Below are 13,929 nucleotides of genomic sequence, written 5' to 3' on the forward strand. Positions count from 1 at the left end.
AATAATAATGAGATATGAAGTTTTCAAGAACCTAGGACAGAAAAAATTTGGATCCCTTTGTAATAGTGCTGTAATTCAACAATGTGAGGTTCAGGAAAGCAACAAAATAAGAAAAACAAAAAATTCTTTGATGAATCTGGTTCAGACATTGAAAAAACTAATAAACCAAATGATATGCAGATATCTTTCCTTTTGATTTTGGATAAATTACAGGACTCAACAAGGGAGTTTCTTCTTATAAGGACTTCAGTAAGCCATCTATGTTTTCGTTAGACCTGAAAAAGCTAAGTCCACTCAAAATCCAGCAAGCATCATCCAGTTTTCAGCAAGTCAACAGTTCAGATCTTGAAAACACGGCATTTATACTTGAATGTTTACACATCAAAAACTATATCTCTGATGTGAAGATAAAAAATGAGTTACACTCTCTTCCAGTACTATGCAACAAGCTAAAAGGTAGCAACTTTGAGAATGTGTACCCAGGTAAGAACATAGTTCTTCAAATATATTTCAGGAACCCTGCTTCCAATAGCTCAACAGAAAGGTCATTTTCCAGTGTAAGAGCATAAGTACTTATTTAAGGACATCACAAAAACATGATCATCATAGTTATCTTGGTGTTCTTGCTATTGAATCACATTTGAAAATGAAACTGGACTTCAAAGAAATCATAAACTTGTTTGCAAATGACAGGGCAAAGAAAAATCTCTTTGTATTTAAACAATCAGTGTTTTGCTCCCAGGTACCTTTCTGAAAATCATGCAAATTGTTTGCATTTATATTTATTGTTTGGCATGTTATTAAGTTTTTCTTTTTGTTATTTTTAGAAAAGCACAGTTTCAGGTTTGCAACTCAGACAAAAAAAACATGCCCACATGTTAGGCAAATTTTAGTAAATATTTGTGTTTCAAATCCAGGAGGGGGGCAGCAGAGCCTAAACTTGTGTGTGTGTGTGTGTGTGTGTGTGTGTGTGTGTGCGTGTGTGTGTAATGTGTTTCTGGATTCTTAAGCACTTAGCTATTCTTCCATTTATTACTTAACTATCACTCTTTTTTATATAGTTGTTATTCTTGCTACAATTACTTTCTTAAGCTACAATTTAGTTAGCTTTAAAACCTGTTAATGCTCTGTGCATTCCTTCAGGTGGTGATCTTGTACAAGAAAAATCCAATCCCTCAGCATGTTTGAAACTGCAGAAGTTAGGTATCAGATCTACAGTACACACAGAATATAATTACACTGTTAACCAATCCCACATTACTGAAGAAAAGATAATCTACAGTCCACACTGTGTAAATATAGTGAGAATTACTTATTCATCTTTTGAGATTTTACAGCTGCACACATGACATGAATGAGCTAAAATTTTCCAGATGACAGAACATGCTACCACTTATTTCCACATACCTCTGCCTGCCAACTTGAGATCTTAGTACAAAATTAATCATTTGGTTACTCCACTGCTCCAATGATTCTTAAATAAGCCTCCTTCAGCATCTAATAACAGACATTCCAGGATGGAATAACAACAATATGGAAAGGACTGATTGCTATTCACCACATAGAGGAGTTGTTGGGTCACAGACAGGTAGATTGCAAATGTAAGCTAGAAACATTAAACAATGGAAAATCCAGGATGGAATGTAACAATATGAGAATGAAAGTTACTACTCACCATATACTGGAGATGCTCAGTTGCAGATAGGCACAACATAAGACTCTCACAATTATAGCTTTCAGCTGTTAAGGCCTTTGTCAACAAAAGAGAGTGTGGTTTCAGTTGCCTAAGACTGCAGTCATGTGTGTGAGTTGTGTTTGTGTGTGTGTGTGTGTGTGTGTGTGTGTGTGTGTGTGCGTATGTTTGTCTATTGTTCATGAAGGCCTTAATGGCCGAAAGCTATAATTGTGAGAGTCTTTTTGTTGTGCCTATCTGCAATTCAGAATCCCTGCTACATGGTGATTAGCGATTTTCCTTCTCATAATATTGTTAAGCTAGAAATATTTCAGCTTTCAAAAAAAAAAAATCCTTCTTCTGAAGCAAAAAATACATACAACCACAATTCACACACACACACACACACACACACACACACACACACACACACACACACACACACGCACACACACACACACACACACACACATGGTCACAGTCATGTTTGAGTGCTACTATCAGGAGATGACTGGCCACATCTGTGTGAGTTATGATTGTGTGAATGTGTGTGTGTTTTCTACTTCTGAAGAAGAACTTTGTTCAAAAGCTGAAATACTTCTTGAGTTCTTTTCCATTGTGCCTGTCTGTGACTCAGTGCCTCTTTCATGAGGTGAGTAGCAATCTATTTTTTATATATTGTTGTTATTTGAAGGGCAAGTTCCCATCTCCGGAGTTCTGATAGGTTGGTGTCAGTGGAAAGTATCCAGATAACCCGGACGGTGTAACACTGTGCCAAGATGTGCTGGCCATGCACCAAGGAGTTCTTCTGCACTGTGAGTCCAGATCAGATTTATTGATGACATCTTCATGATCTGGACTCACAGTGAAGAAAAACTCCAGAATTTCCTCTCCAACCTCAACTCCTTTGGTTTCATCAGATTCACCTGGTCCTACTCAAAATCCCATGCCACTTTCCTTGATGTTGACCTCCATCTGTCCAATGGCCAGCTTCACACGTCCGTCCACATCACACCCACCAACAAGCAACAGTACCTCCATTATGACAGCTGCCACCCGTTCCATATCAAACAGTCCCTTCCCTACAGCTTAGGTCTTCGTGGCAAACAAATGTGCTCCAGTTCTGAATCCCTGAACCATTACACCAACAACCTGAAAACAGATTTTGCATCCCGCAACTACCCTCCCAACCTGGTACAGAAGCAAATGACCAGAACCACTTCCTCATCCCCTCAAACCCAGAACCTCCCACAGAAGAACCCCAAAAGTGCTCCACTTGTGACAGGATACTTTCCAGGACTGGATCAGACTGAATGTGGCTCTCCAGCAGGGATACAACTTCCTCAAATCCTGTCCTGAAATGAGATCCATCCTTCATGAAATCCTCCCCACTCCACCAAGAGTGTCTTTCCGCCATCCACCTAACCTTCGTAACCTCTTCGTTCACCCCTAGGAAATCCTCAGACCACCTTCACTACCCTCTGGCTCCTACCCTTGTAACTGCCCCCTGTGTAAAACGTGTCCCATGCACCCTCCCACCACCACCACCACCTACTCCAGTCCTGTAACCCAGAAGGTGTGCACGATCAAAGTGATTTACCAGCTGACCTGCCTACACTGTGAAGCCTTCTATGTGGGAATGACCAGCAACAAACTGTCCATTTGCATGAACGGACACAGGCAGACAGTGTTTGTTGGTAATGAGGATCACCCTGTGGCTAAACATGCCTTGGTGCACGGCCAGCACATCTTGGCACAGTGTTACACCATCCAGGTTATCTGGATACTTCCCACCGACACCAATCAGAACTCCAGAGATGGGAACTTGCCCTTCAGTTTATCCTCTCTTCCTGATACCCACCAGGCCTCAACCTCAGCTAATTTCAAGTTGCCACCCGTTGTACATCACTTGTCATTCAACAACATCTTTGCCTCTGTACTTCCACCTCAACTGACATCTCTGCCCAACCTCTTTGTCTTTACATATGTCTGCCTGTGTCTGTATATGTGCAGATGGATATGTGTGTGTATGCGAGTGTATACCTGTCCTTTTTTCCCCCTAAGGTAAGTCTTTCCGCTCCCAGGATTGGAATGGCTCCTTACCCTCTCCCTTAAAACCCACATCCTTTCGTCTTTCCCTTTCCTTTCCCTCTATGGCAGATAACATGGTGATAGTATCTCCAAATGCCAGATACGGTAATTCTTTATGTAACATTTTGAGGAAATGGCTTTAAAAAAGGCTCCAAAAACTTAAATATTGATCAAGGCAGAGTAACTAAACCTTTGTTCTTTGAATATATGACAGTGAACCTCTAAATATAATGCAATTGTATTGATAAAAAATGTAATCAACAAGTGGCAGCAGGAGAACACACATTTAAAGATAATTAAATTTCCAATCTTTTGGAGCCAGTGGCTTCTTCTTCAGGCATAAGGCTTGAAGGAGAAGGAAGAGGGGTGAAGGAAAAGGATTGGTGAGGTTTAGGTAATGGGGAGAGTTCAGAAAATATGCCCAGAACCCCAGGTCAGAGGAGACTTACTGGATGGGGTGAAAAGGAAAGACTGATTGTTGGGGACTGTGTCAGCCAGGATTTGAAAACCAGAGGGCTTAATGAAGGAATACACAAGACAGAGATAACCGCCAAAACGTCATGCATGAGTTAATAAGAGCAGAAAGCTACGTGTATTGTATGCGGTAGAGGTGCAAGGAAGGGGAGAAAGACATATCAGTAAATGAAAGATATAGAAAACTGAAAGGGAATGATGAAAGTAACAGTTATTGTGAAGAAATGCTGAAACCAAAAAAAATAACATAAATTAAGGCCAGGTTGTGGCGAGAACCAAGGACACGGTACAATGACAGTTCCCAATGGCGGAGCTCTGAGAAACTGATGTCTGTAGGAAGAATCCAGATGGCATATGTGGTGAAACAGGCAGCAAGGTTAAGACTGGCATGTTGTTGAGGATGATCTGCAACAGGATATTGTGTGTTTCCAGTATACACACTCTGGTTATGCCCATTCACCCTAACTGATGACTTGGTGATAGTCATGCTGATGTAAAAGATCAAACAAAAAAATGGTTCAAATGGCTCTGAGCACTATGGGACTCAACATCTGTGGTCATAAGTCCCCTAGAACTTAGAACTACTTAAACCTAACCAACCTAAGGACATCACACACATCCATGCCCGAGGCAGGATTCGAACCTGCGACCGTAGCAGTCGCGGGGTTCCTGACTAAGCGCCTATAATGGCTAGACCACCACCACGACCGGCAAAGATCAGACAGTGTTCACATAACAGTTGGGATGTGATGTGTCACTTCACAGGTGACTCTCCATTTGATATTACATTGTTTGCCAATTACAGAACTGGCATAGGTAACAGTAGGATGATGCATAGATTGTCTTAGAGCAGGGATAGTCACAGGGGTAGGAGCCACAGGGTAGGGAAATGGGTGCAGGAGAGGCATATTCTCTGACAAGGATAGTAAGAAGACTGGGGTGGCAACAAAATGCTATTCTAGGTGTGGAAGGCAAAATGTCAAAGAGAATGGACCTCATTTCAGGGTATGTTATTAGGAAGTCATAGCCTAGTTGAAGGAACTAATTAATAGATTCAAGACTATTACTTTCTCCACTCCCTTTTAGCTTTCTGTATCTTTCATTTTCTGACCTGTCTACTTTTCCCCGGCCTCCCACCTCTCACCTCTACCACATACAATGCACTTAGCTTTTGACTCTTACTAACCCATGCATGATGTTTTGGCAGTAATCTCTGTCTTTCATATTACCCTATCTTGCACCTTCAAGCTCTCAGGTTTCAAATTTCGACCAATGCAGTCCCCAACAATCACTCTTTCCTTCTCATCCCATCTGGTAAGTCTCTCCTGACCCAGGGTTCTGGGTGACTTTTATGAAATCTCCCCATTACCTAAACTTCACCATTCCTTTTCCATTACCTCTCTTCCTTCTCCTTCAACCCCTCTGCCAGAAGAAAAAACCACTGGCCCTGAAAGCTTTATATACCTTTATATATGTGTTCTCCTGCCACCACTTGGTGAGTAGCTTATCTAATTATATTATATTTTCAGAAATTGATTATTTTCATTTAAATGAACCTCTAAAGTTTTTCATCAATCATACAAATGGAGTCTACCTAAATATTAAGGTTGAAACATTGATTTCTGGGTTTTTGGTCCATTGTAACCAAGATGTATGATTTATCGATATCTACTGAATGTTTTCCAGCTGTTGAGGAAACAACTAGTAGGATTAGGCAAACATTGTGGAAGCATGGTGTTAGTCTCTCTCTTCTAATTAATTCCTAAAATTAATGATATGAGTCCTTAGAGTCTTTGGAATGTACAGCATCATTTAGTAATGTGGGACAAATCGTCATCACAAACAAGCTGCACTGTTAAAAGAATACTATATGGGAAACTCTTGTCACATAAAATAGAAGTCCCTTGAGAAGTCTGTAACTGTGGAGCCTAATCCTTCAAATTAGCACATAATATCATGTGACAATTTAAGCTGTTAGTGCATGCTAAAAATTTCTAAGGTTCTGCAGTCAAGAAGTGGAGATTTGCAACAGTCGTACAAATTTTAATAGAGATTATGAGTATATCTGACAGTGAATAAGGTACTAGCAGCAGAACAACAGCACAACACAGGCCAATGCCAACAACACAGCAATGCTGGTGACAATACCACTCCTCTCTCACAGCTATAGGCCCTAAGCCAAGCGAAACTGCAAAAGTGCATTGCTGATTTTGCCCTCTGTGAAAGTTAATTTTATGCCTACTGCAGGAACTACTAATTGTCTTGTAACCCTCCAGGATATTCATGTTTTATTTCATTTTGATACTCACGGAACAGTTTTCAGAGCATTGATGACAAAAGTACTTTCAGTGATTATGGAAATATTTTGAAAGGAATATTCATAATTTACTATTCACACACAACATGTGGTGGTGAAAATTTCAGTGAGGAAATAGCTGTTTACTTATAAAATGTAACTAGATTGATAAAAGATCTACCCAACAGGTGGTGACAGGAGAATGCACATATAAAGATATTTAAAGTTGCAAAAGTTTTGGGGCCAGTGGCTCCTTCTGGCAGTAGGCTTGAAGGGGAAGGAAGAGGGGTGAAGAAAAATGACATGTGAAATTTAGAAAATGGGGAGAGTTTGGGAAAGTCACCCAGAAACTCAGGTCAGGAGAGACTTATTGGATGGGACAAGAAGGACAGTCTTTCCTTCTCATTCTGTCTGGTAAGTCTCACCTGACCCTGTGTTCTGGTTGACTTTTCCGAACTCTCCCCATTTCCTAAACCTCACCAGTCCTTTTCCTTCACCCCCCATCCTTCACCTTCAAACCTTCTGCTACAAGAAGGTGCTATTGGTTCCAAAAGCTTGCAAATTTAAATACCTTGGTGTGTGTGTTCTCCTGCTGCTGTTTTGTGAGTAGATTTTTTTATCCATTCCATGAGTAGATTTTTTTATCCATTCCATTACATTATGTTTTTCAAATAGCATAGTTCACTTAAAAGCCCTTATTCTCTTCTTTTCAACATACATTTTACTCTCTCCAAAACTTTATATTTCAAAAGTTAGTTGGAGTCAAAAATTTTACAATATAGAAAGTTCCAATCTTAAATAGTGATTATTTCCTAAACTTGAAAGCTTAGTTTTGTAACACACATTTTATTGATTCCTAAAATTATTTTCACTAGATCAACTTGTTAGTTTGTTAATTATTCAATTTGGGAAATTTTACTTTCTCAAAACTTTTTGGCAGGCTTTGATATTTCCCATCTAAATAGAAATATTTTTCATATCACAATGTCTACTTTCTTTTTTTTTTTTTTTTTTTTTTTTTGGTTCTACAACTCATATTTAAATGGATTTGCTCTTTTGCCAACCATATCTTTCTGTCCTCTAATTTTGCTATCTTCTATGTCAAATTTTAAAATGTAATAACAAATTTTGATTAACCTTAAGTGCATCTATAAATGTGTGTGATGTGCAGATGCAGTCAGTTGGCAGATGTCAATCATTTCATTAATATCAGTCCCTGTTTACACACTATAACACCACATTATAATTCAGACTGCACTAAATAATTAAAATGAGATGTCTATGTGAATTAGACAGCACCTAGTAGCCCAAAAATTCTAATATCTATTTAGTCAGTTAGTTCATGTCCAACTATCAAAATGTTAACTTCTTAGTGATTTAGTTGTCAAAATACACATTTAGTACCTAACAGTGTGAATGTACACTCCTGGAAATGGAAAAAAGAACACATTGACACCGGTGTGTCAGACCCACCATACTTGCTCCGGACACTGCGAGAGGGCTGTACAAGCAATGATCACACGCACGGCACAGCGGACACACCAGGAACCGCGGTGTTGGCCGTCGAATGGCGCTAGCTGCGCAGCATTTGTGCACCGCCGCCGTCAGTGTCAGCCAGTTTGCCGTGGCATACGGAGCTCCATCGCAGTCTTTAACACTGGTAGCATGCCGCGACAGCGTGGACGTGAACCGTATGTGCAGTTGACGGACTTTGAGCGAGGGCGTATAGTGGGCATGCGGGAGGCTGGGTGGACGTACCGCCGAATTACTCAACACGTGGGGCGTGAGGTCTCCACAGTACATCGATGTTGTCGCCAGTGGTCGGCGGAAGGTGCACGTGCCCGTCGACCTGGGACCGGACCGCAGCGACGCACGGATGCACGCCAAGACCGTAGGATCCTACGCAGTGCCGTAGGGGACCGCACCGCCACTTCCCAGCAAATTAGGGACACTGTTGCTCCTGGGGTGTCGGCGAGGACCATTCGCAACCGTCTCCATGAAGCTGGGCTACGGTCCCGCGCACCGTTAGGCCGTCTTCCGCTCACGCCCCAACATCGTGCAGCCCGCCTCCAGTGGTGTCGCGACAGGCGTGAATGGAGGGACGAATGGAGACGTGTCGTCTTCAGCGATGAGAGTCGCTTCTGCCTTGGTGCCAATGATGGTCGTATGCGTGTTTGGCGCCGTGCAGGTGAGCGCCACAATCAGGACTGCATACGACCGAGGCACACAGGGCCAACACCCGGCATCATGGTGTGGGGAGGGATCTCCTACACTGGCCGTACACCACTGGTGATCGTCGAGGGGACACTGAATAGTGCACGGTACATCCAAACCGTCATCGAACCCATCGTTCTACCATTCCTAGACCGGCAAGGGAACTTGCTATTCCAACAGGACAATGCACGTCCGCATGTATCCCGTGCCACCCAACGTGCTCTAGAAGGTGTAAGTCAACTACCCTGGCCAGCAAGATCTCCGGATCTGTCCCCCATTGAGCATGTTTGGGACTGGATGAAGCGTCGTCTCACGCGGTCTGCACGTCCAGCACGAACGCTGGTCCAAGTGAGGCACCAGGTGGAAATGGCATGGCAAGCCGTTCCACAGGACTACATCCAGCATCTCTACGATCGTCTCCATGGGAGAATAGCAGCCTGCATTGCTGCGAAAGGGGGATATACACTGTACTAGTGCCGACATTGTGCATGCTCTGTTGCCTACGTCTATGTGCCTGTGGTTCTGTCAGTGTGATCATGTGATGTATCTGACCCCAGGAATGTGTCAATAAAGTTTCCCCTTCCTGGGACAATGAATTCACGGTGTTCTTATTTCAATTTCCAGGAGTGTATCTTTTAATACATCACCAGATAACTGTGTGATATAATGTATATGAATATAACAGTTGACTTAGTTCACAAGCTTATCCTACTGCTTGTGACAAATCTGATCATCAGATAAGGATAAGTGTTTATAGATAAAAAGAAAGTGACAAAAAATTAATTACTGCAGAGTGCAGCTGAAAATGAATTTCTCATAATTGGTAATTCCATTTGAAAAATGCAATACTGCCAACCTGTGAAGTTGAAGTCCGCCCAGGAATTATGTCCCATCAGCTCAGTAACTATTTTAAAAACATTACAAATTCAAGAGAAAACATAAAAAAGAAGCGAACAAAAATTACAAAACCATTTTCATCCAAATTTCCTCTGAGGATACAGTGAAGAGGAAATTATAAACAAATCAAAAAATATAATCTGATCAGCCAGAAAAATTTAGCCTGCTTCCACGATAGTGATCAGCGGAACCATAAACAGGAAGTCGGTGAGTGACAGTTATATCACTCGAATTAATTACAGAATTGGTGAGTGTTGTGACAGACTAGGTGCTATATTTATAAACCCAAATACGTTTTTGGGCAAGGAATGTCTAGCCAAGAATTGACTGTATCCAAACAGACTAGGACCTTCAGCAAAATGTTTATGGATGTTTACAAAATCATTAAAACTAAGGGAAATTGATATTTACTGGAGGGGATGTAAGAGAAAAATGCCTGTTAGCTGAAAAGTAAACTTCTGACCAATGTTTACAAAAATGTATGCTTAATACCATTGAAATGAGCAAAAATTCTTATTTGATGCACTGGAATGTAAATGGCTTAAATTCGAAATCTTCCAGCTGCCTAAGCTACAAACTTGAGTTACAAATTCTTCTCTCAGAATATAAACACATAAAAATTATAAAATTATTTGTTTAAATGAACACTGGCTTATCTCTAACACAATAAATATTTTTAACAAAATTGAAAATTTCAATGTTGCAAGTAGCTATTCCAGGGAGAAAAACTCACATGGAGGTTGCTGCATACTCCTGGACTCTTCTACAAGCTATAAAGTGAAAACAGATTTTAATTGTTTAAATGAAGATTGTATATTCGAAAGTTGTTGCATAGAGCTTAAAGACCATAATATGTTAATGATTTCTATTTATAGAATTCCAGAAACGGCTTTAGTCACACCATTCCTCTCTAAATTCCTGTGCTTGCTAGACAAACTAAAAGAAAAGAAGAAAAAAATTGTCAAAGCAGCACATTTTAATATAAACACTGCAAATGAAAATACAGACTCAACAAAATTTATTGATTCAATTACAAAGCCTGGTTTTAAACGAATTTTTTTGGAGTTCATCAGGGAAAATATTTACTCAGCAACATGCATTGATAATTTTGTAACAAATTACTACTTTGATAATATACATAAATTCTGTCTGGACTTAGGACTTTCTGATCACTCAGCCTTGTTTGTCTCACTGCCAAAAACTGATTAACACAACATAAGGAAAACTTATTTCAAAAGAAGTTTAAGTAAAACTAATACTGAAATATTCTATGAGAAACTAAGTTTTGGGGATGGTGATTGAACAAATTGAAAACTTTAGTACATTCTTAAACAGTTTTCTTGAAGTATTCAACTAAGCTTTCCCACCAAGATCATATTGCAATAAAACATCAAGTAAAATAAGATGGATCACACCAGAAATAAAAATTTCCAGTCAGAGGAAAAGGAACCTACACAATCAGCAGAAGTACAACAACAAAGATCTTGATTTTGTAAAATATGTTAGGAACTATAAAACTATTTTTAAAAAAGTTGTGAAAGCTTCAAAACAAATGGCAAATAACAAATTCATTCTAGGGCAGAAAAATAAAACAAGGGCTGTAGTTAAGTCTGAATAAGGTGTCTGAAATCACAAACAAGACATTTCAAAAATCAAACTTAAGGAAAAATCTGTTGTAAATGCAGCTCAAATAACTGCGAGCTTCAATGAATACTTCATGAATGTAGCAAAATCTGATTTAGATGTAGCAAATTATGAACAGAAAGTAAGTAGTTTTGGGTCAAAAGACAAAAAGACAAAAAGTTGAACACAGTCTCAACAAAATTTGTTGAAAATGTCATATTCTCCTAAAAAGACAAAAACTCTGCAGGCTGGGATGGGATACCCACCAAAGTAATTAAAAAAGTTTACAACATAATAGTTTATCCTCTATCTCTCATAATAAACAGATCCTCTGAGGAAGGTTACTTCCCTGATATCTTGAAATACTCAGAAGTAAAACCATTGTTTAAAAAACGTTCGAAAGATGATATGGGAAACCCCATTTCTATACTTCCTGTCATATCAAAAACATTTGAAAAATTGCTGCTTTACATATACAAAGTTTCGTCTCCAAGAATGATATAATTTCACACAACCAATTTGGCTTCCAGCAAGGCACAATCACAGTAGATGCAATAAATGAGTTTATTGAAAAAATTACTTCATCATCAGATAGGAAAGCTAAGGTCGCAGGAATATTCTGTGATTTTACAGAGGTATTTGACTCTGTAAACCATGCCCTGATGCTTTTCAAACTCAACTGGTATGGAATAAGGGATACTGCTTTGAAATGGTTTGAACCATATCTCATGGAGAGGAAACAAAGGGCAGTAATCATATCAAATGGAGCAGATTACTTCTCAGAGTGGAAAACTGTGTAACAAGGTGTTCCTCAAGGCTCATTCCTTGGACCAATTTTATTCCTGTTTCTATGTAAATGACTTGCCCTTCAATATAAATACTCATTTAACCTGGTTTGCAGATGATACTTCTGCCCTAACTGAAAATGAAAATTCTGACAATAAACCACAGAATGTCATGAATATGTTAAGTAAGTTGAAAACATAGTTCAATCCAAATGACTTAAGGCCAAATATTTAAAAAACCCAGATGATGAGTTTTAAAACCAAACATTCAAAAGCTGAAATCTGCATCACTCACAACAATCAAAAAATTGAAGAACTTGGCTCAGTCAGATTCTTGGGAATAAACCCAGACAGAACTTTGAGCTGGAATTCTCATATAGAATATCTAGCAAATAAATTAAACAGCCTTGCATTTGCAATGGAAATTTTGGCCTTTTCCACTGATATGGACACCAGGGAAATAGCATACTATAGCTATTTTGGATCTGTTATTCGATATGGCATAATTTTTTGGGGAAACTCAGGAAATGTTACATGAATTTTAAAGTTGCAAAAAAGGATCATTCGGAACATGTGCACTGCACATACGAGGGCATCATGTCGACCATTATTTGAAGACCTAAAAATATTAACTGTCCCCTCTTTATACATCTTTGAGGTGGTTCTTCTCCTACGCTGCAGACCTGATCTATTTAAAAAAATCATTTTCATTTTGAACACTCACATAACACAAGACATAAATAAAACTTTATGCTCACCTCACATCACTTAAGACTGTGTGCTCAGATCCCTCAGTACATAGCCATGAAAATTCACAATGCAATAAAAATATGGAGGTTTTTAATATATTTTAAAAAGCAAGTTATGTAATTTTCTAACTGAACGATGCTACTACTCTGGGGAAGATTTCATGAAGGACAAACTGATACTTTGAGCTGGATCTCTAAAATGGAATAAAAATTTGTGATATTTATACTAAATGTAAATACTGTAAGTTTGGCAAATGTTAAATAAGTAAATTCTTCACAAAGTATTATTGTAAGTGTGACAATATGTCTCCTGTACATCAGCCATATGTTCTGAAATTGTGTATGTTATGAGATGAAGAAAACACATTTCACATTTCACATTGATGTACATCATTTGACATATATTCATCAGATCTTCCAACATTTGGAAGACAACTACCATTGACCAACTTCAAAGCTACCAAAAGCTTAACACCACTTGTGCAAAATTACACTGTGTGGACTTGCAGTTAATTTTTAGTACACTGGTTGAACATATTTTGGATAATCACTTTTATTATATACTTACACTGTCACGAAAGTGAATGAGGAATGTTCTTCTTATGAGATGGAGAAATTGTGCAGGGAAAGATGCAGCATACAGTTTAGGTCTGGGTTTCTTAGTTGTGTCCACCAATGGACCTATTTCTGGTGTCCCATGAGAGTATTCTGAAGTTATAGAACCATTTGCAATTGACTCTGAAATGAAATAATGTTTTAATTTTTTTGATTGTTGTAAACTTTTGATAAATGCTGATTTGTTTGGAGCAAATAAACTTACCTGCATATTTTGACGAACAGCTGCCAATTCTTCTGTGCCATCGTTCACATTTTCCATTTTCTATTGCTTGCACAAGTTTTTCAACGTGTCCTTCACCATAATCTCCAGTACAGACTTCTAAAACTGTGCAATTCAGAAAGTAGTAAAAAAAACTTACCACATCTAATAAAAAATGACAAAATTTTTTATTCAGTGATAAAATATTTTATGAAATAGAATAAACCGGGTGACAAAGCTATCACAAGATTAATTAAAGAAGATTATATTCTGAAGAACATTTCTCAATCTTTCTGGAAATAAGTCTTTAT

General features: G+C 38.9%; 1 protein-coding gene across 1 annotated transcript in view; it reads right to left on the minus strand.

Moving 5' to 3' along the window:
* The window catches only part of LOC126416619 (ATP-binding cassette sub-family G member 1-like), a 345,855-nt gene that overhangs the window by 29,710 nt on the left and 302,216 nt on the right, over window positions 1–13,929 (minus strand). The window contains exons 6-7 of the mRNA XM_050084375.1: window positions 13,622–13,744; window positions 13,370–13,539 (exon numbers count right to left, since the gene is read on the minus strand). Of these exons, the coding sequence (XP_049940332.1) occupies window positions 13,370–13,539; window positions 13,622–13,744 (293 nt within the window). The remainder of the gene's footprint in view (window positions 1–13,369; window positions 13,540–13,621; window positions 13,745–13,929) is intronic.

The sequence above is a fragment of the Schistocerca serialis genome, chromosome 8, assembly GCF_023864345.2.
Source record: "Schistocerca serialis cubense isolate TAMUIC-IGC-003099 chromosome 8, iqSchSeri2.2, whole genome shotgun sequence".
NCBI classification, from domain to species: domain Eukaryota; kingdom Metazoa; phylum Arthropoda; class Insecta; order Orthoptera; family Acrididae; genus Schistocerca; species Schistocerca serialis.